Source organism: Palaemon carinicauda, chromosome 43 (genome assembly GCF_036898095.1).
Source record: "Palaemon carinicauda isolate YSFRI2023 chromosome 43, ASM3689809v2, whole genome shotgun sequence".
NCBI classification, from domain to species: domain Eukaryota; kingdom Metazoa; phylum Arthropoda; class Malacostraca; order Decapoda; family Palaemonidae; genus Palaemon; species Palaemon carinicauda.
Genome location: NC_090767.1, coordinates 55183776 through 55207272, shown reverse-complemented (window position 1 = coordinate 55207272; position 23497 = coordinate 55183776). Strand labels below are relative to the sequence as shown.

At 44.2% G+C, this 23497-nt stretch overlaps 1 protein-coding gene and 1 long non-coding RNA gene across 16 annotated transcripts in view; one reads left to right on the top strand and one right to left on the bottom strand.

Annotated features, from left to right (window-relative positions):
* The window catches only part of LOC137633463 (uncharacterized), a 234541-nt gene extending 222190 nt beyond the window's left edge, over positions 1-12351 (bottom strand). For all 4 annotated transcript variants that reach the window (XR_011042242.1, XR_011042245.1, XR_011042243.1 and 1 more), the window contains exon 1: positions 12229-12351. This is a non-coding gene — a long non-coding RNA (uncharacterized lncRNA). The remainder of the gene's footprint in view (positions 1-12228) is intronic.
* Positions 1-23497, top strand: part of LOC137633460 (ADP/ATP translocase 3-like) — a 387552-nt gene that overhangs the window by 288437 nt on the left and 75618 nt on the right. For 5 of the 12 annotated variants that reach the window (XR_011042237.1, XR_011042231.1, XR_011042229.1 and 2 more), the window contains exon 1: positions 17154-17306. The exons of the other annotated variants lie outside the window; for them this stretch is intronic. Coding sequence is in view for 2 of the 5 variants with exons in the window: in XM_068365755.1 (XP_068221856.1) it covers positions 17190-17306 (117 nt within the window). In the remaining 3 variants the exon portion in view is untranslated. Of the gene's footprint in view, positions 1-17153; positions 17307-23497 lie in introns of those variants that run through there. 12 annotated transcript variants of the gene reach the window in all.

Genomic DNA, 23497 nt, shown 5'->3' with positions numbered 1-23497 from the left:
AAGGATATTGGTGTGCAGATGATTTTTCTTTGGTCTGCACACCTGATGCAGCCGAGAACAGTTGCATGTCTGGAGGCATGAAGTCGAGTGAGACTCCCGTTTAGGTTCTCCTAGTCGAGCCACCATGACAGATCGTCCCAAACCTCCTGCACCACTAGAAGAGGATGGCACGGGGAATTCCTGTCAGCTAACCAGTGACCCTCCAGACACTATTGAAGGGCTATCTTGTGGAGACATCCGTGAGGAACAAACTTCTCCGATGAGTATAGGTGACCAAGATGACATTGCCTTGATGCAATCGTCCGTTGAAAAGACTCACTGCTGCCACGTCTATCATCATGACCAGGTACTTCAACCTCTGCTTAGGTATGAGATTCAACTTCTGCTAGTTTACCACAATCCACAGATCATGGCCAATTGTGAGAATCTGATCTCAATCCAGAAGCAACTACCCTTCTGAAGAGGTAAGGATTAATAAAGCATTGAGATACATCAGCAAATGTATCCCTCACAAATAGGCCCAAGCAGTTACCAAATAGGACACCCGAGTGAACACTAGGGGACACGTACGCAGTCTTGTACTGGTACAGCAACCTGTAGAGGGAGAAGCGGAGGTACATTCAAGAGTAGTGATGAACAAGTTCTTCAGGTCTAGAGAAAGCCTGAAGTCTCGTTCTCTGACAGATGATAGCACAGACTGTACTGTCTACATCCTGAAACTTGTTCAGCAGACAGAGGTTGATAACCAGCCTCCAGCCCACAGCCAACATCTCCAACAGGTAGAACTTACTTTAGAAGCCTAGAAACTAGTCTCTAGTGACTTCAAGTGCTTTCTTCTCCAACATCCCTTTTATCTCTGCTTTTACAGACGGGGCATTTGTTGATGTTGAAGGCTACATCAGGAACTCCATCGCGACTATAGATTGGGGGCCGGCGGTCCTGGAAAAGTAGCAAGTAACCGTCCCAAAGGACACCTGCTAACCAAGACTTGGCCCTGCATTTCTACCAAGTCGCCAAGTGCAAGACAAGCAACTCCCAACTATCAGCATCAATGTTTTGCCTCCCCCTTCCCACATCACCTTACTTAAATCGAACGGGCAGGGGTAGTCGAGGACTTTGGAATCGTTTTGGAGTCCTTTGCTTCCGGCATGGAAGGCCTGAACGGTCTGGATTTCCCGGAAGCTTTCAAAGACATGACACTACTGTCACGAGGCAAGTCTTCCTTCGAAGGTGGTAGGGGGGAGACTGGAACCGGTTCCTTGTGCGACTCCCTTGGCAGTGATGGCTAAGAGCCGGGAGAGTGAGGGGAAGGAGAACCAGAAAGGAATCAGCTTTACCCTAGAAGATGATTTGATCAGGAACTCCTCTTTTCTTCTTCCAGTGGGGGGGGGGAGAGAGCCAAGGTCTTATGCCGTGTGTTGAAACAGACCTTTTTTTAGACACGACTTGTTAAGGATATGGAGCATATCTCCAGATCTAGTACTTTTCTAGTGTATGGAAACAGGACGACATGATTAACCATATCAACTCTCTAGAACTGAAGGCTTTGCTCCATTTCACAGACACTCTTCAAGAGACCAATCGATAAGAGCAGCATAGTTTCTTTTGTAGAGTTTTTCTCCTCATGGGAGAGAGAGTGCTGTACCAGAAACCTAGTGGTACGCGAGTGCTCTATGCCCCCACTTATCAGTTTGAAGGGTGCCACTGTTTCTTCCCTCTTTCCGGGTTTTCATTACTAATTCAAGGAATCGAGTTTAAAAACTTAGACAAGAAAAAGAGAACAATCAATAGGAGTAACATAGTTTCATTTGTAGTATTTTTCTCCCCATGGTAGAGACAGTGCTGTACCAGAAAACGATTGTTCCTATGGCGTTAGCCCGAGAGGAGACTAGAGTGAAGGGAGGGCCAAAGACTTGTGGTGCCAAGGACAAACTGAAGTACATCATCTTGAACTATGAGATCCTTCCTTGGAAGGAGAATCTCAGATTGCTTCCTTGACCTTGGATGGACTGGGATCTAGAAGTACGCATCCTTGAGGTCTACAGACAAGCAGACAGTCATATCCTGTCAAACAGCATGTATGACTGTCCTGGGAGTTTCCATCTTGAACCAGGATTGGAGAATGAACTGGTTCACGTTGGAAAGTCTGACAGGCCTTCCTCCTCCTGTCAGCTTTTCCGCTTAGATGATGATGTTGAAGAATCCTAGAGACCTGTCGAAGACACTTTAGATTGCGTTTTTCTCGAGCATCTTGTGAAGCTCGTCCTACAAAAGGAGATATTTCTCTGATCCCATCAAATACAATGAAGGGTTCATCAGAGTGAGTCGGAGGAGGGTAATAGTCTGTGGATGGGACCTGGTACCGTGATCGCAGGACTTCTACCGCCCATGGTTCTGCCACGTGGAAATGCCACCTTGTCCAATGACTTGGCAGGTATCCCAAACAGGTGGTACATTAGGGGAATTGCCATCTCTAAAGGGCACCAAGCTGTCTTCGACTCTTCCGGAAGCAAAAGGACTGGGAGAAATGTCCTTGTTTCTTGTGATGAGTAAGGTCATCATCAGACAGCAGAAAACACAGAGTTGAGGGCTCTGGTGGGGAAGCATGAGCCTTAGGAGGAGGAGGAGGAGTAGAAAAGGGTGACGACGCCGCTTTCCTGAAGAAGGTACCTTAACTATCCTTCTCCCACTTCTCAGCTGCTGCACTTACTTCCAAGTGTGAAAACAAGGTCGGGTGTTGAGTAATAGTCTCAATTAGCCACCTGGCGCATGAATTACTCACGACTGCATCACTATGCTTGAGAATACAGTTGACCCAGAGAAAAGTGCACTGGTAAAAAAAAAAAAAAAAAAAAAAAAAACTACCACTCGGGAGAAAATAATCGAATCTGAGATTCTCAGAAATTGCAAAAAAGGACGCTGCCCATAACCAGTAGTCTAGCCAGGAACAAGCCTGGAAAGATGACCGAGACCATTTTTAAGTTGAATATCTCAGCAGCATAAAGAGCAACTGATTGCAGAGTTACACTGTCCTGAGACACCAGTGGTGTCCCCACTGATCTCCAGATCAATGGGTTAGGATGTGCACCTTCCATCATGTAGAACTTATATTGATGCAAGAGAGGAGATGGCAGCAGTTTCAATGATCTCACTGCCTTCAGCAAGTGATCTGAGTCAGAAATCTGCTTTAATATTGATGTATGAAGTCAAGAGCCTGACAACACCAAGAAAGATTCAGGTTCTGCCTGGAACTCAATCTCCAAGAAAACCTATCTACTGTATAAGGACATATCTCCCAACTATAGGTTCAAGACGAGCCTCCCCAAGGCAATTGATTGGTCAAATGAGACTCATGACCTTTATAAAAAGAATTTTCTCCCGAACCGGAAGTAGAAAACTCTAAGGGAACAACTTCTGTTTGTTCGCAAGGTTCTACCTCGAGGGAACTCTGGAGTCTTGTCAATGGTTATGGGCGAAGACGCACAATGTGAAGAGACCCAAGGTCTAACTGGCGGAGGTTGAGTATGAGAAGGTTGCTGCTTACGGACCTGTCAGGAGGTCTTCCACTTCACAGGAAATTTTATTCCAGACGCACTTCTGGGCTGTGGGTAGAAAAAATGAAAGGGGAACGTGAATGTCTAATCCTGGCTACACATTCCAGAGAAGTTGGGGTAAACTGTCAAATCAGAGGAGAAAAGAAAAGAGACTATCATCTTTCTCAACTGAAGAACAAAAAATATAAAATTTTGGTCAACTTGAAAAAGTTCTGCCTTTTCTGAAGTGGAGACGTGGGGTTTACGAATTTAATCAACTTGGAGACGCTCCTGCGGCGGCCAAGGTCTTGAACACTGACTGCTCGGAAGGAGGAGCAACTCAAGGAAATGTAGGATAAGGATCCACGCATCGTTTCCTATACATGATTGATGCAAGGGAGAACCTCCCATAAATGAAGTACAGTATCATGTTTAGCCTACAAATGGTTGAATATTGTCGAGAATAGGCAGAACCGTGAGTATCACACTTTAACCTAATGGCTGGAGGGGAAGAAGGAGTCCTTTGTGAAAAGGACAATGACCCACTAGGCATAGAGCTTGGGACGCACACTAGAAGTGGCACATTCATCCGATAAACATTGGGGCGCGATGAGCGTTCATCCAAAACACAAACAATAGGACGTGTACCACATTTCGACGGATTGTAGAATAGCAGACACGTCTAAGCAGATTCGTGAGAGGGCAAACAAAGGGATAGATTGTAGGACTATGCACACACTGTCAAGCATGTGCCCAGTCTCAGATGGATCTCCGAACATGACACAAAAAGTTGCTCTTTATGTGACTGAGATGACGACCTCCTAGGAGAAGAAACCGATGCAATTCTTTATCTGGGGAAGAAAGACCCAAAGGTCTTGAGGGGTAAGAGGCATGCCTGACTTCCCAGAGTCGCGAGCGGAGTACATTCCCAACAATGGAGATGAAGGAAGTTCAAGTGAGTGCTGAGAAGATTGGCAAACAGCAGCAAGATGGTGGGATGTCTGCTTTGGTGTAAATTCAAGACGAGTGCGCATAGCGTGCAGGGGAGAGATTTCTGGGACATATTCTGAAAAGTCACACCAAGGTTCTATGTAGGGAATTAAGAGCTACTAATACAAACCAAGAATGCTTGTAGGTGGTTATGGCGAATGAGAACGATACATCTCAGCTGTTAAACGGTGAGCAAAGGATCAAAGACAAAAGTAGAATCCTCAGACTCGTGTATCTTGGGAAAGACTTGATAACGAAGGACAAGGCAGGGGATGATCTGGACTTGAAAACATTTAAACTCTTTCGAAGCCGAAGCAACTGATGGAGAGCAATCACGTTTAGCCTTTTTCTTCCGTAGACCATGGAATTTCTCCCACAGGGAGGGGTGACAATGCCTTACACACAACACAAGGGGACTCTGATGAGCACCTATATCTACGACACGCAAGACATAAAAGCTGAGGATCTACATTAAGGCGGCTCATGAAGGTTACACAAGGATGTCTTTTGGTATCAGGACACGTACACACAACACTCACTTGTTTCAAACTCATTCGTCAACACAAAAGAGAAACCAATTAAGCAAGGAAGAAATACTGGAGTCCAGTAACTGACGTACAATATGTTGAACATCATACAAACCTATGTAGTACGAGTGAGGGTGAGGCAGCCATACCAAGCTGATTCCAGACCCTCAATAATTCTTCAACAACCCATAACTGGCCTCGCCCACAATTATGACAAATTCAAAGTAATTTGTATTTTTCCTATCCACACAAACCAAGAGCTCTTTATTAGGGAATATACTTAAGGCAAAGCTGGAAGACTAGCTATAAGACTTTCAAGTGAGGTGTAACTACCTCGTCAGTAATTAGCGAGGGGAGGTAGCAGGTAGTACTGGCTACCAAGCTCACGCACACGCAAACACACACGCACACCCCAGTGGTGTCTCGTCATTTTTGCTTGCAGGGAGGACTCACAGAGGGATAGGTGATGGCGGACAAATTTGTATAAAGAGCTACAGTTTTGTATTGCTAGGAAAAATACAAATAGCCTTTTGTCATTTGTCCCGACACCAAAATACAAACCTTCCACTCTTTATTAGGGAAGACTTGCCCTTTAGGTGGGTGGAATTCCTAACCAACTGTCTGGCTTTTGACCTGGGGTTCCCACCCGTGCTACGCACGCATAAGGAGGAATACCCTGACCCCTCGCTAAAATCTGTGCCACAGCATGCTTTAGCAGCCTGAGCAATCTATGTGATTGTGTGATATCAGCAGTGTGACTAGTCTAGGTAAGTATTCTTACAAAATCATTGAAATCTTTAAACCAACCATAGACATACCCAATCCTATCTCACAAGGGTGTATGGGGACGCAACAAGTATATATCTCTATACCAGGTTACGCAAGGGAAATGGTTATTACCTGCAGACAGAGGAGGCCAGCGTGCAGAGTACCGTAGGTGCTGTGCCCCGAGAGGGGAAGATGAAAGAAAGGAAGAGCCAGTCATTCTTATCATTCATCCCTAACTTAATCCAAGGTAACCTCTGCCCTCCACTATACACTACCTGTCCATCAAGGAGCTTGAGGTGTTTAAACCACTTTTTGAGCAGCAACCACAAGACAATTGGAGAATGTCTCCATGTTCCTGTGGGTCACGTCTTGCAGGAAGAGGGCGGTGAAGGTCATTTGACGCTTCCACACACCTGCTTGCAGACATACGTCACAGGGTAGTTCTTCAACGCTAGGGACGTGGCAATGCCCCTAATGTATTAAGCTCTAGGTTTTTTGTGTGAGGATAAGGATCAGGATTCGAGGCCCAGTCTATGACCTTACGAACCCATGCTGATATAGTGTTCTTGGTGATCCTTCCCTTGACTTTCTTCATGCTGGCAAAAAGTGCTTTCACTCGGGGGCGAGCACCTGCAGTTCTTTTGAGGTAGCATCTAAAGGCCCTCACTGGACAAAGTAGCAGTTGATCCGGGTCATCTGTTATATTACGGAGACTTAAAATTTAGAACGACACGAATCTTGGATCCGCTACTCCTGAATTTTGAGTCTTGGTGATAAACCCATCCCCTTAAATGGGAGATGTCTTAGGAATGACCATGGAGTTCACTTACTCTCTTGGCCGAGGTCAAAGCGAGAAGGATACAGTCTTTGGAGTCAGGTGAAGATCTGATGCCAGGTGTAATGGTTTGTAAGGGACTCCACTTCAGAGATCAAAGAACACGAACCACGTTCCATTAATGAGGTCTAACTTCCGATTGAGGAGAGGTAAGTTCAAATCTTTGAATGAGGAGAGAGAATTCCAACAAAGAGGAAATATTCGTTCCTTTCAGTCTAACTTAAGGCTGAGGAATAGCTTTTCACAAGAGCTCTATAGCCTTGTGGCAGATGTTCACGTATGGTTGTTTGAGCAGGTCGTGCCATGGAGGGAATTCCCTCAGGACTTCTGTCAGCAGCTGAAAAAGGTCCAAAAACTCTTCCACATGACGAAGCTAAGAGGGTCATTGCTAAATTGGAGGATGATCTTGCCTTGTTGAACATCCTTCTCATCAGGCAAAATGGGGGAAAAGCGTAAATGTCTGTTGTCCCACCGTTGTTAGAATGCATATTGCCATAGAGCCTGCGGATTCGAGACTGGAATAGTAAAGCGAAAACTGTTGCTAAGGGACGTCGGGAACAGATCCACTGTTGGGGAACCCCCTAAAGTTAGGACTTTGTTCGCTACTAGATGATCCATAGACCACTTGGAGCCTACTATCCCAGTCTCTCAGCTCAAGTTGTCGTGCAAGGACATTCCTTTGGCCTGGAATGAAGCAAGCCAATAGGGACACCGAGTTGTCTTCTGCCCATCTTAGCATCTCCACTGCAGGCTAGCACCTGTCAGAATGCGTTGTCAGAATCTTTCTGCTCGGCCTCCTTATATCTGGGTCTTGCTGCCTTGGGAAAAAGTGTCATCATATCTCAAGTCCTGGTCATCATCCACCCAGGAGCTCTTACTCATAGGAGCTCCGGGTGGGTTGCAGTTGTCTTCATAGTGCCAGGAGGATTCCCCAAATGTTGAGGGTGCCTCCCTCACCATCGTCATTACTTCTGAAGCAGAGGGGTTGCTTACCCTTAAGGACCTGAGGCTGAGTCGATGTTCTAGCAGAATGGTTCTTTGGCACGGTCTTCAAGTTCTTACTCTCCCTAAGAGGGGGATGGAAGTCTGGCAGCAGGGAAGGTCTTTTATTCTTCTTGCGTCTGAAGGATTCAAATGTATCCTTGGTGGAGAGACGTGTGAAGGCTGGTCTTCTCCTTTTAATGAAATGCGCTGTTCTAGAGTGACGACATTGATGGGCGACAGTCGGTAGGAATCAGTGAAAAAGATCTCCCTGGGGAATCTCCAACACAGTTTGTGTGGGGGTGCAGGGTGTCTCCTGGAAGAGGAGTAGGATTCCTCTGCCTTCTCCTATTCTTGGTTGGCATCATAGGTCATAGGTATCATCTCCAACTGGGAGAAATCTTGTTGCCACGTCTGCAAAGATACATTAAGATTACGCACATTAGATCTGTTATGTGACACAATCATCAGAGATTGATGTTTCTGAGGTGGGACCGGAACCGAACTCCCCTGCCTTGGGTCGGAAGGAGGAGAGTAAAACTTTGAAGGAACAGAAGTCTGCAACAGGATGCAAGGTGTGATGGTCAAGGCTGGTGGTCCAAGCTTACCTGCGGGACACTACAGCAAACCAGTAACTCCCAGGCAAAGTGCTCTTACCAAATTTCCAAACCATGGAGCATCCTTAACAAAGGCTGGGATAGAGTATAGTGGTTCATTGGAAAGTCTGTGGGCTGGAGATTGCTTATGCGGAGTCAGTGGTCTCATAATCTGTTGGGGAGTGTGTGTTCTCTTACCTGTATGTATAAAAATGGCCATGCCGTCTCGCTCTATCTTACTAGAGCGAGTACGCGAACGTGGAGCTCTGGGAGTGCGCTTGACTGAATTGCATTCTATTGCTTTTCTATGCATTGTGTGGACACATGGTGCTGCTAAGTCGTTCATCACCGGGCAAGTGCTTGCTGCTGGAGAGCGCTCGTTACTGGGCAAATGCTCGATACTAGGAGAGTGCTTGTTACTAGGCAAGTGTTCACCAATAGAAGAGTGCTTGCTACTGGGTGAGAGCTCACTACTAGGCGAGCATTTTTTTACTGGGCGAGTGTTCGCTACTGGGTGGGTGTCTACTATTGAGTGAGATCTTGCTGCGGGATGGTCAGAAGTTGCTGGGTGATCGCAAGCTGCAGGTCTGTTGTGCGTTGCTGGGTAATTGCGAGCTACTTGTGCACTGATGTATGGTTTCTAAAATCTGCATCGCCGTGTGCTACTGGACGGTAACAAGAAGATGGGCAATTGCGAGCAGGAACTAGTTTGCAAGTTGAGGTAGAACTTCAAGAAGAGTTCTACAAGTAGGTGGGCGATCATGCGGAGAGTGATCTCGTTCGGGATGCCGAGAGCACGAAGACAGTGTCTCACTGCTGGAATGTCATTTTCGTGAAACGTAGCGTCGGGTTGGAGAGGAGTCACGGACTGGGGCGCAGTCATGAGCTGGGGACCATGGCTCCCGAGGCCGGAACTCTACCTGCCTGGAAGGGAGCTACCTTACTCAACGTACTCACCTTCTTAGGCTTAAAGGCGAACCACCATGCCCTTCAACACTGATGTTGTTAGGGATATTTGACAGACTTGCAATTGCCCATGGGTTACCAGGGGAGCAGTAGCCTTAGCTACCAACTCCCTCAACAAAGTCATGGAGGATCAACCTGAAAGACTTATGGCAGCCAAAGACTTCCTTAGGTTAAACTCATCATCATGCACAGTCAAAGGCAAAGAGTATTTCATGGAGGAGTGCGGCAAACGCTATGAATTCCCCCAAGTACCAGCGAAACCAGAGAAGCTAAATGATGTAGCTCTGATAACTCCAAGCCCCTGTAACATATTCCTAAGGGATAGATCCAGGGGCGAATGCACACTGCCAGCAGTAGTGGTCGAACACCTCAAGGAGAGAGCAGAAGCTATAGAATTCCCCAGTGTCTTCTTGGGCGTTGCCCAGTCCCACCCCGTCAAACGCTTCGCTCACTTCTTCCCCTTCAGGAAGTATGCCTGCCACTGCACAGGAGGCCATTGACCTACATTCAGCACATGGGGATGCCTGCAAACAGTCATGCCTCCTACAAGAAGCACAGAGGAAGTGAGGATCTACAGCTGGTTAAACCATAAACCAGTTGCAGCATCTATCCTCCCTCAAGCGAACATGAACTTCCTACTTCCCATTCCATGAAGAGAAAAAAAATCAATACATTTAACAGGCGCTGTCTGTACTTGTGTACACAATAGCAGCAAAATCAAAAGTGAAGACTTTCATGACTGACTCCAGCTCAGGCTGAATCAATCTCTCCAATCAAAGGACCAGGAACAAATAAACTGTACTTCAAGTATTAGCAGAATCAGGAAGAGGAAAGGAAGGGCAGCAAGTGGAGTCCCGTCCACAAAAACCTCACTAAATAATGGTACAAGGAGAGAAACAGTAAGATTTTTGCGATGCCATTTCTATCGTTCAGCAGTGAAAAAATCACTAGGGAAAAGGACAAACTTAAATTTCCCCTTTTAAGGGTCATCCTAGCACAATAAGTCAGATGTAGGAACTCCTTCCTCCAACACATTGCCTAAGGAAAATAATTTTTTCTCAGTGAAATTGACGTCATCACCACCATAGCAAGGAAAGAGATTGCAAAAGTAAAGCCATCCAAAAGAACAGAAGCAGATTATCAGCAGAGTTTGCAGATAGCTATCACACAGCTATCATAATTGAGAAGGAATCCGCATATATTACATCTTCCACACAAACATTTTCATACATCTTGACAAAACTCTCATATAAATGAAAACCAAAAATTATAGGAGCTAAATGAAAATGCCGGGAATTAGTCTGTGCTCTCTGGTGGCTGAAAACAAAATGGCTACTCAGTTGCTTCCCCATCATCGTCAGTCAGTAACTACCAACATATCTCTATAAATTCCAACAGCCGAGTTCCAACTTAGATAAAAAACTATGCTCACATCAAAGGACGATGATTTGTGTTTACGTACAAACAATGAGGTTTAAGCATCAGACTTTCTTAATAAGGAAATACATTTAGAAACTAAGTCACATTATCATGACAAAAGCCAGAGAGACTATTGTGCTGCACCTACTGTACAGTACCTCCCTTTTTCCCAGCAGACCCAAGTAAGATTAGGTTTAGAGACTAAACACTATTTAGTTTACTACGTCAACCCAGGCTATCGTTATGTAGAAAGACCACACAGTCTGTTGTAAACTAATATTACTATCAATTACATTATTAATGATTGATTATTATTATTAATTACTAATTAATATTAATCATTATTATTAATTATTAATTATTATTATTAATTATTTTCAATTACTAATTATTATTAATCATTTTTTATTACTAATTATTATTATTACTTATTAATTACTAACTATTATAAACTATTAATACTTATTATTAATTACTATTTATTATCATTATTAATATTATTATTATTATTATTATTATTACTAATTATTATTATTATTATCATTACTTGCTATTATTATTAATAATTATTATTAATTAATAATTAATTTTACTAATTATCATTATTATTATTAATTACTAATTATTATTAATAATTATTATTACAAATTATTATTAATAATCATTATTTATTACAAATTATTATTAATAACTATTTAATAATCATTATTATTATTATTATTATCATTAATTATTAGCTATTATTTTTATTATTTTCATTATTATTTAGTATAATTTATCATTTATTTTTATCATCATCATTATTATTAGTATTTCTTATTCAATATAATGATTACCATTATGATTTGCCTATTATTACTATTATTATTATTACTTTCATTATTTAGTATTACCATTATGATTATAATTATTAATATAACTATTACTATTACAGTACTATTATTATTATTATCATTATCATCATCATCATCATCATCATTATTATTATCATTATTTTTATTATCATTACTATTTCTGTATTATTATTATTATTATTATTTAGACAAGCAATTACTTTGCCCTGCAATTAAATATTCCAAATAAAATTTAAACAAATTTACCTACACATTTACCCAAATATCGAAACAAGCAAAGACAGGGATAAATTTTCATTAAATTATTTTTTCAAGGAGACATTTACTTTAACTACTTATTCAACCACTGTCCAGTCAACACTTTGGACTTAATCTTAGCAATACCAAACATTAAAACAACTCTTTCCTTCCTAACCTAACCTAGTGGGTAAATTTGTATTGTATTACAACCTAGGGCTCATCCGGAGAGGAGTTGACCTAACATTGATAAAATCTTTTTTTTTTTTTCCATTTCAAAACTCACTTAGGCCAGAAAACAAAGTTAAACTGGAAGACTAAGGAAAAAAACCAATTTAATTAAGTGGTCATGATCTAATTCTTTGTTGAAACAAGTTAAGTTTATATGTATAATTATTCTGTAGCCTAAAACCATTTCCAGTAACATCGTAGGCTATCCTAAAAAAACCCACATCACATATACATCCAAAAACATTGTTTTAACACATTTTACTAAGTCAAATATATCCCAAAACTACTCACCAATGAATGAATGAAGTCTCATTGATAAATTCACTTCACTAAACCGATTAAAATAATCGCACACTTAATATAAATAAAACTTTTGAAACGTCTAAGGAAGTAGTTTAAGAACGTTCACTCAGACAATTTGTTTTGGATGACGTCACTGGACAAGGACTCTAAACAAAGAGAGCCAAGGACTATCAAGTGTAACAGCGTCTTCTATTGGTAAGTCAGCATTTTTGTTATTAGCATAAATGAGAATACAAGAATTAACGGAAAAAGTGAAAACATTAACGTTAGAATGAGAGACAGAAATGCAGTTCAGGATAATAGTTGGAAGTAGGTAGGCTACCTGGTAGGTGATCCTACAAGCTAGTGAAAGGATCGACTTTAACCAGCGAGTAACTGAAATTTTCACTGCATTTCCCGTAGAGTTATTTCAGTGTTCGCGATTTTTCAAGACTTAACTTGGTCTTGATTTTACTTTTCTTTAATTTTCTTCATTGAGACGACACCTGCAGTATACATCGTTCGACAGCTGAAGACCACCATCGCGTTCTGCAATGGCAGAAAGGGGTTCATCCCCTACCCCCACCTCCTCCCCTCGAACAAGAGTGGAGAAGGGCAGGATCAAGAAACCAAGAGGCCTTACTTTGAGGAGCCATGCAAAGCACCCTCAATCACCTGCAACGGAACCAGTCCCTGGAACTTCAAGGGACCACCCACCAGCGACCCAAGAAGAAGCTGAGACTGAGAATACCCCCTCTCAAGACCCAACTTCGCAAACAGCAGCAACTGGAGACTCCGAGTCTAGGCTTACTCCAGGACCCAGCATAACATCCTACACTGCCATAGTTGCCATGGAAGCTAGCAATCCTTGCCTCAACATGACCCTACGTCCCAATCGCAGGGGACAACTGGTTATAACACCCAAAGATGAGCAGACAAAGACCTACCTAGAGCAACAGGAAAACGTCCTCAAACTGGACATCAACGAGAGACCCACCACCATCATCGTTGTCTATGACCTCGACCTTCCACTGGAACCAGTGCTCCAACATCCCTCCATCATCACTGTCAAGAGATGTGAGGGGAAAGCCGGAGGTAGATCCCACAAATTGGAGGCTGTCCACAAGGGAGCTCGCCCTCCTCACCTATCCTTCGGCCTTTGGGGCACATTCCGCACCGAAGAGTACATCAAGGAGCCACTTCGATGCTTCCGGTGTCTGAAGTTTGGACACCACAAATCCCGCTGCACAGGTCCGGAGATCTGTGGGGTCTGCAGCAGCAGCAGACAGCACCCCACCGCCTACTGTATTGCCAGGCACAAAGCAGGGCACAAAACCATCGCCCGCTGCCCTAACTGTGGAGGATCCAATCATGCTTGGCATGATAGATGCCCCCACAGACTTCAGAGAATTGCAGACCGCCAGGGAGCAGACCGTCACTACAACCTCCATCCACGTCAACAGCGTCGAACGCAGCCACCTCCAACTAAACAAAACCCTACACCTTCCAACCACACCTCCCAACAAAATCCTAACCCTTCCAGACATGCCATTCCTGAACCTTCCTCTCCACCAACCCCCCCCCCCCTTCCAGCACCTAAACCTCAACGTCCTCCTAAACCTCCTTCCAAAGCAAAAAGATCCCCAACCCATACTCCTCGCACTCCCTCACCTTTAAAACTTACCTCTAACCAATTCTCCTAACGTCACCCAGCCAAAACAACCAGAACCCAACCCATCCTCCTCTGCACCGACCACTCACACACCCAACATTTCCCACTCCCTAAGAGAATTCCCTAGCCTACCTTCCACCGCCACAAGCAAATCTAGCGCCTCACGCCCCTCCAAACATCCTTTAAACATAGACAGCAGTGAGTACGACCTCTCTGCTTGTCCCATGGATGCTCTGCTGGCAGCCATCAGAAACATCCTTCATAACTTCTTGCGATCCCGCAAAATCAAATTCACTCAGGAGTCATTGAATGACTTCGTGTTTGACAACGCCGCCAAGGAACTAGGAGCTCAATTCCCTTCATAGTTCCTACTGCAAATGGACCTCATACAACCACTTGCAACAACCAAAACACTTGGGTAAAAGTGCTCCAATGGAATATTTGTGGACTTCGAACCAAGCTTGCATTTCTCTAGTCTCAAACTTCAGTGCAAAACCCTGACATCATCATACTGTAAGAAACTCTGCTTAATGAGAACATACCATTCACGTTCTCAGGATACAAAGTATACACAACGTATCAATCACCAACGACAAGAGGACTGACTACCCTCATTAAAAGCAGCATCCCCTCCAAACTACTACCAAGCATAGACTGTGGGACAGAGGCAGAGACTCTTAGTGTCCAGATATCTCTCCTAGCCACGACGCTAACAGTCCACAACATATTCAAGTCCCCAGCAAAAAATATTGATACCGAGGCACTCTTTGCAGAAGCCTCCAACGAAGACTCGATTATTGCAGGCGACTTTAATGCTCATCATCAGTTCCTGAACTCAATATCAGAAACAAATCAAACTGGCAGACACTTACATGCCCTACTGCAAGAATATCCTGATGTAGCACTGCTCAACAACGTCACAGAAGCCACCCATCTAAAAGGAGGTCGCCTAGATCTCACCTTCTTATCCAGTGCCATACAAAGAGGAGCTAAATGGCAACACCATCCTGTACTAATCAGTGATCACTTTGCCATTGAAGTAACACTCGAATTGCAGAAATACCCACCTCCTCCTCCGCCCCCAAAAAGGTGGAACCCAGAGTTTGCTAACTGGGAAAAATTCAAAACAGCCATGACAGAGTGGGCTCTGGAATATATCAAACACCCGCACAATGATATCTCCACCTTACCTACCGACTTCGGCAAACAACTAGAGGTAGCAGCCAGTGTATCCATGCCACAATAAAAGTACTGAGAAGAAACATGCTGACGCCTGGTACTACAACAGCCGCATCAAAGAAATGAATGCCAGAATAAACAGGACCAGGAAACTCCTCAGAAGACACAGAACTGATGAACTACATAATCTACTTGTAGAGATCATCAAGCATTCTGTAGAAGTATAACTGGAAGTTAAACGAGACAAATGGTACTCATGGTGCAACGAGGTCAACTTCAGCACATCCCTAGCCAAAATATGGGGCTGGTTTAACAAAGTCTCTGGGAAATACAATACACCCAGAGTCACACACCCTGACCCATTAGCTGAAGCCAAGAGGATTGCTAAAAACTTTGCAGACAGAGAAAAAAGCATCAATCTACCTCTGCCAACCATCGACAGGCAGAGAACTCTGCTCCCAATCAGGAACAACATCATAGAAGCCGCCTGCAACATGGTAGATGACACTGATCACCCCTATACCATGGAAGAACTAAATACGGCCCTATCAAAAGGCAAGAAGGACACTGCCCCTGGAGCTGATCTTATCACATACAGCATACTGAGGAACATGGGAAACCATGCTAAATTGGTCTACCTGCATCTGATAAACAGGACCCATACAGAAAGACTACGTCCAACCACATGGAACCAGCAGGACACCAAACCTATTCCAAAACCTAAGGAGCCAAATACCTACCGACCTATAGCTTTGATAAGCTGCCTAGAGAAAGTAGCTGAGAGAATGGTACTCAATAGACTGCAGTGGAAAATAGGCCAACTACATCATCGCCTATATGCCTACAGAAATGGCATAGGCACTCAGGATGCATCACAGATGTCCTCTCAACAATTAACGACAAAAAAGCTTTTGTCATATTCCTTGATCTCGAGAAAGCCTTTGAGCTAGCTAGCTCACCAGCTATACTCTTTACACTTGTTGAAAAAAGAGTGAAAGGACACTTACTGGCCTGGACTCGAAACTATACACAAAATCGAGAGGCCAGAGTCACTTTCCAAGGAAAAACTCCTCCTCTTCAGCTCTCTCCTACTTAGCTGAAATCTCACACTAGCCCTCTATCTCACACTTTAGCTTAAACCACTATGAAGTTTTTCACTTCACCTATATCAACTTCTATGACTACAAACTTTCAACTCCTTCCCGAGCTCTCCTACTTATCGGGGCTTGCTACTATAAGTCTTTCTCTCCAACTCAGACTGGAGCCAGTGGGCTCATAGGACGATATTCCACAGTCAATCACTCCTTTCTCAAACATCCAATTACCACCCAAAACCTATCCCAACATCCTAAAATAAATGTTGCAGAATATTCCCCACCCAACTACCTATCCCAACATATCCTATCCTAAACACCTACGGGCTGCAAGATTGCAAAAGCCCGTGTCTGACCAAAAGGTCCAGGCAATCTTCAACAGAACAGAAACAAGGTTCCAGTGTATTCCTTCTTCTATCTCTTTCACGAACCTTAGCCTTCCTTCTGCTATAGCAGTCATCATTTATGACATTAATAATAATAATAATAATAATAATAATAATAATAATATGTTCATTTCTTATCTTGTAGTTTACTACCTTTCCTCACTGAGCTATTTTCTCTCTGTTGGAGTCCTTGGGCTTATATCATCCTGCTTTTCCATCTAGGGTTGTAGCTTATCTAATAATAATAATAATAATAATAATAATAATAATAATAATAATAATAATAATAATAATAATAAAATTCACATTGATGAAGCAATCTAGGTAGATATTAGATCAGTTGTTTACATTTTACTAAAGGAGGATTCCAAGACAGCTTTGAGTCTTAAGCGTATAGAAGAGTCATCATGCAATTGATAAATTCTACATAATTATATAATCAAGAAGTATTTTAATATTATAAGAATAAATTAAATTAAATAATAATGATTTAGAGATAAAATGTATAGTTCTAACTAATTTTAAAAGCCATATAATTATAATTCTTTATTTGTATGCTGGTTATTTGTTCGACATTAGCTGACTGCGTTGTTGACATTTGTGACGTCACGGGGTTACCATGGAGAGTGTAGCGTGATTATGGCGGCCTGTGTTAAATCTGTTAATCAAACACACAGGTGTATTTCCTGTATTTCCTGGGTCGAGGACACAGTTACTTATGCCGCCGATACGGGAATATTGCTATTTGATCCTAAGGTAGGTTTAGAGAAAGGTCTATCAAGTCATAATAGATATTCGTAGGCTGTAAGCTGTAGCCATTGCAAACTGGCTGGCGGCTTCGTAGCCCAGACCATTTGAATTTCCATCTCATTTTGGGCTGATTTCCTGACCCTGTCTGCCCTTGTAAAGGATCCTTCAGGCTTTTTATGAAATCAAAGGGATGTTTCCCATCCCGTGTTTACAATGTGTATATTGGACAAGTGCTGATCACATGTCTGTTCAGTGAACAGTATTTGGTAAATTTGTATTGTATTACAGGGTGTGATTTTATGATGCTCCTGTGTGATTTCTTCCATTATGGTATTTGTTGGGAGCCTATGTAGATCAGCGGCCAGGTCCTCCAGCGTGCATAGAAAATGGACATTTCTTCCCATTTTCTAGCATTTCGTAAGACATGACCCCTGTACTACAAAAAAGCTGTGTCCGTTGTTCCTCAAATCCATCACGTAATACCACCACCTAACCTAACTCAACCCTACTTAACTGGGGTTCTAATGCCACTGTTTAATCCCCCCCCCCCCCTTAGACTGCCATATTCTTAGCCTATCCTGCGTTTGATTCGTACCCGTTTCACTCATATTTTGTAAAGGAAAAATATTTTACAAGTAATTAGAAAGTTTACACTTCTCGCAACGAATGACAATCTTCTCATGATAAATACTAACAGAAACAAATATAGCTTGACTCTACTTACATTATTTCCAGTCACCCAAGTTGGATTCTTTGGATAACATCTTCTTGACAACGGACAACTTCATTGTTTTTCTCATTAACCCTTTTACCCCCAAAGGACGTACTGGTACGTTTCACAAAAGCCATCCCTTTACCGCCATGGACGTACCGGTACGTCCTTGCAAAAAATGCCATAAAATTTTTTTTTTCATATTTTTGATAATTTTTTTTAGAAAATTCAGGCATTTTCCAAGAGAATGAGACCAACCTGACCTCTCTATGACAAAAATTAAGGCTGTTAGAGCAATTTAAAAAAAAATATACTGCAAAATGTGCTGGGGACAAAATAACCCCTTGGGGGTTAAGGGTTGGAAATTTCCAAATAACCTGGGGGTAAAAGGGTTAATAAGACGACTTGCAAAGGCCAAGTGTTTGCACTCTTGTCTGAGTCATTTCATGGAAGCATACCCTAGTAGGCCTTGTAGCAGATACTATATATTAACCTAAGAGGATTTGGGTATTTGTTAGTTTTGTCAAAGATTTGATTTCAATTTTGTATCTGTCTGTGTGTTATTCTGTTTCAATGAATCCTGTATCAATGCATTATTAAAGCATACAGACATATTTCTAGTTGTGCGGTTGATACAGTACTTCAGATGATTATGTTATACACACCAGAATTTTATTGGTAATTTTGTTTTAACTTTTTTTTTTTAGAATTTCAGGAATAAATGTTCCATACTGAACATGGACTTAACCCTTTTACCCCCAAAGGACGTACTGGTACGTTTCACAAAACTCATCCCTTTATCCCCATGGACGTTCCGGTACGTCCTTGCAAAAAAATGCTATAAAAAATTATTTTTTCATATTTTTGATAATTTTTTGAGAAAATTCAGGCATTTTCCAAGGGAATGAGACCAACCTGACCTCTCTATGACAAAAATTAAGGCTGTTAGAGCAATTTAGAAAAAATATACTGCAAAATGTGCTGGGGAAAAAATAACCCCCTGGGGGTTAAGGGTTGGAATTTTCAATATTAAACTTAGCCGGTGATTATATAAGCTGCAGCTCTGCTGCTCGACAGAAAACTCTACGTTCAAAATCCGCCAGCGATCGCTATGCAGGTAGGGGGTGTACTTCAACAGCGCCATCTGTCGTGCAGGTACTCAGTACTCAATGTAAACACAGAACTCAATTTTCTCTCTGTCGTGCCACCGGCAAGACCTACTAAATTCGCTGTTGCTAACTGGATTGGTTTTCACAACTTTTTGGTGAAGTACACATTTCTAGTTTTGAGCTTTCGCTTTGCAGGCTTTATCTTCAATACATCCTTGCATTCTTTTGTTGATATCGGATTATTTGTTGATGACTTTGGATAGTTTTTGAATTCCCCTTTGACTAATTCAAAATGGCTGACCCTTCTCAAGTCCCTAAATTCAGGAAGTGTAATGCTAGGGACTGTTCAAGGCGTCTTCCGAAGGCCTCTATCGATCCTCACACCGTTTGTTCCAATTGTCGGGATAAAACCTGTCAATTGGAAGATCGATGTGAGGAATGCGTTGGGCTTTCGGAATTCGATTTTATCGAATTCCAGAAATATACACGTAGGCTAGAGAGAGATAGAGTCGGGAGAAGTTCATCTCGCTCCGTTGAATTTTCCTCTCCTCATGCCCCACAACCTATTCCTTCCCCTGTAGTGGTTGCTCCTGATCCCCCTTCTAGCACTCAAGAACCTTCGATGGCAGATATGATGCGTGCCATCCAGGCTCTGGGTGAGAGAGTCGAGTCCTTGGCTAGTGACCGTAACCAGCTCATGGCAGACGTCAAGGAGCTGAAGTGTAAGAGTGCAGTGGGTAGTGATAAAGTGAGTGGTAGTGTTGTGGATAGTGTTGCGCTTGAGGGTTCGTCTGTTCGTGCCTGTCGTCCTCCCAGTCCGGGACCTCTTGCAAGCTCCCAAGCCCAGGGGAGAAGCAATGTCGTACGACCAAAGGGTTCGAGAGGCTTTAATCAGCGGACAGACGTTCCCTCCGTGGTTTCGGGCGTATCTACCCAAGATCGCCCCACCCACGCAAAGACGAGAGAGCCCATTTATTCCTCGTCTGCGGAAGAGGTTTCTCGTAAGAAACCATGGACCAAGGTCTCGCGGCCTCTTAAGCGCAAGTCGGTCCCTTCCGCGCAAGTCCAACGGCCCAGTTGTAGCCACTGGGTCAGTTCGGACTCGCTGCAGTCTTCCGACGACTGCTCACCTCCTAAGAGAGGCAAAGCGGTACCGCATCAGGCAGTAACACCGTCTGTTGCCGCACCTGCTCCTGTAGACCCTAAGTGGTCTTTGCTGCAGACCATGCAGTCTCAGTTAACGTCATTGATGTAGGACTTTCGTGCGGAGAAGGTTGACGCTGCACCAACCTCTAGCCTACAACCACCCACGGTTGTGCGTCCGGTGGACGCTGAGGCGACCTTCTGCCGCACTCCAGCTGAGAGAGTCCCGCCACCCATGCGTTCCAGTGTACCCTGCCAGCCGCATGTTGACGCTCAGCGACGCACGGAACCTTCCGTTGACGTTCGCGAGGTACAACAACAGTCTAAGTTGTTTTGTTTTGACGCGGTGCGTCAACCTCCGCAACCCAGTGTGGTTACCTCTACTCGCCCACATCAGACTAGACAGTCTGGAGTAGACGCTTTGCGTCCCCGCGCTGCTATGGTTGTTGCCAGTTCTCAGACTGGGCAACAGTTCCATGACGTTGCGTCCGGTTCAGTCACGCGTGCACCCGTGCTGCCGGACTCAGCTGACCAGCCGATTCCTACTCCTTTGCCGCTTCCTCCTCAATTCTCAGATGATGGACTCTCTGATGATGACGACGCTGCACACATTGACGACCCACATACGGACATTGACGAACCCAAGACCACGCAACCCTCTTTGGACTTTAGAAAAGTTCTTGCTCTGTTCAAAGAGTTGTATCCTGATCAGTTTGTGTCTGCGGCTCCACGCTCTCCTCCGTCAGAGTTTGCTTTAGGCACGCAGTCATCCGCGCCTGCCTTTACGAAACTCGTCCTCGCCCGCTCGTCCAAGAGAGCTTTACGAGTTTTAGGAGATTGGATGCAGTCCAAAAAGAACCTAGGGAAGACAGCATTTACGTTTCCCCCTGCGAAACTCTCTTCCAGATCGAGCGTCTGGTATGCCACGGGAGAAGTTCTCGGCTTGGGAGTTCCTGCCTCTTCCCAGGGCGACTTCTCAAGTCTAGTAGACTCTCCCCGCAGGCTAGCCATGAGACGCTCTAAGATATGTTGGTCTCCTTCGGACCTAGACCATCTGTTGAAAGGAGTGTTTAGAGCCTTTGAGGTCTTTAACTTTTTGGACTGGTGTCTGGGAGCTTTGAGCAGGAAGATCTCCCCGTCTGACAAGGAATCTTCCTTGCTCATAATGTCCTGCATGGACAAGGCCATACGTGACGGATCTAGTGAGCTTGCGGCTTCGTTCGTTTCCGGGGTCCTCAAGAAACGGGAGAACCTTTGCTCTTTCCTGTCAGCTGGAGTAACACCGTGTCAGAGATCGGAACTTCTTTTTGCCCCTCTCTCAAAGTGCCTTTTCCCAGAGGACTTGATAAAGGAGATTGCTGCCTCCTTGATTCAGAAAGACACCCATGACCTGGTTGCGTCCTCTGCCCGCAAAGCCACCCCTTTGCCTACCTTGTCAAGACCCAGGATGGACACTCCAGCGTCCAGATTCATTCCGCCCTTTCGTGGCAGAGCCTCCAGCAGAGGAGGTGCTCGTGCCGAAGGGAGACGTGGGAAGAAGAAAGGTACCAAGTCCTTTAAAGGCAGAGTCTGACTGCCACCTTCTTCAGACAGCAGTGGGAGCCAGACTCAAGAACTTCTGGCAGACCTGGGAGAAAAGAGGCGCAGATGCACAATCTGTGAAGTTGCTCAGAGAAGGGTACAAGATCCCGTTTGTACGCAAACCCCCTCTAGCAACATCTCCCATCGATCTCTCTCCCAGGTACAGAGAGGAAGACAAGAGACGAGCTTTGAAGCAGGAGGTGTCTCTCTTACTAGAAAAGGGAGCGGTAGTCAAAGTCCGGGACCATCAATCCCCGAGCTTCTACAACCGTCTCTTCTTAGTGGTAAAGAAGACAGGAGGGTGGAGGCCGGTGCTAGACGTCAGTGCGCTGAATGTCTTTGTCACAAAGCAGACGTTCGCCATGGAGACCACAAAGTCCGTTCTAGCAGCGGTCAGGAAAGAAGACTGGATGGTCTCTTTAGACCTAAGGGACGCATACTTTCACGTCCCCATCCACCCAGAATCCCAACCTTTTCTGAGATTCGTTTACGAAAAGGTTGTCTTCCAATTTCAAGCCCTGTGCTTTGGCCTAAGCACAGCTCCTCTTGTGTTTATGAGGCTGATGAGGAATATTGCCAAATTCCTGCATTTAGCGGATATCAGAGCCTCCCTCTATTTGGACGACTGGCTTCTAAGAGCTTCTTCCAGTCGTCGCTGTCTGGAGAATCTAAAGTGGACTCTAGATCTGATCAAGGAATTGGGTCTCCTGGTCAATATGGAAAAGTCCCAACTGGTCCCATCCCAAACTATTGTGTATTTAGGGATGGAGATTCACAGTCAAGCTTTTCGGGCTTTTCCGTCGGCCCCCAGAACAAGTCAAGCCCAGGTATGCATCCAGAACATGCTAAAGAAGGAACGATGTTCAGTCAGACAGTGGATGAGTCTGATAGGGACGCTTTCATCCCTGGAACAGTTCGTTTCGTTAGGGAGACTTCACCTCCGTCCCCTTCAATTTCACCTAGCTGTTTACTGGAAAAAGGACAAGACGCTAGAAGCGGTCTCGATCCCCATTTCCGAGAAGATGAAGTCGTCCCTGACTTGGTGGAAGGACAGTATCTACCTCAGAGAGGTTCTGCCACTGGCTGTTCAGACCCCCAACCACGTTCTCTTCTCGGACGCATCGGACACGGGCTGGGGTGCGACATTAGACGGTCGGGAATGCTCGGGAACTTGGAACTCGAATCAAAGAACGTTACATATCAACTGCAAGGAGCTACTGGCAGTTCATCTGGCCTTGAAAAGCTTCAAGTCCCTCCTTCAAGGCAAAGTGGTGGAGGTGAACTCGGACAACACCACGGCCTTGGCGTACATCTCCAAGCAAGGAGGGACCCATTCTATGACGTTGTACGAGATCGCAAGGGACCTCCTCACCTGGTCAAAAGATCTAAACCTTTCTCTAGTAACGAGGTTCATCCAAGGCAACTTGAATGTCATGGCAGATTGTCTCAGTCGGAGGGGTCAAATCATTCCAACAGAATGGACCCTACACAATGATGTGTGCAAGAGACTGTGGGCCACATGGGGCCAGCCTACCATAGATCTCTTCGCAACCTCGATGACCAAGAGGCTCCCAATATATTGCTCACCAATCCCGGACCCAGCAGCAGTTCATATAGATGCCTTTCTACTGGATTGGTCACATCTAGACCTT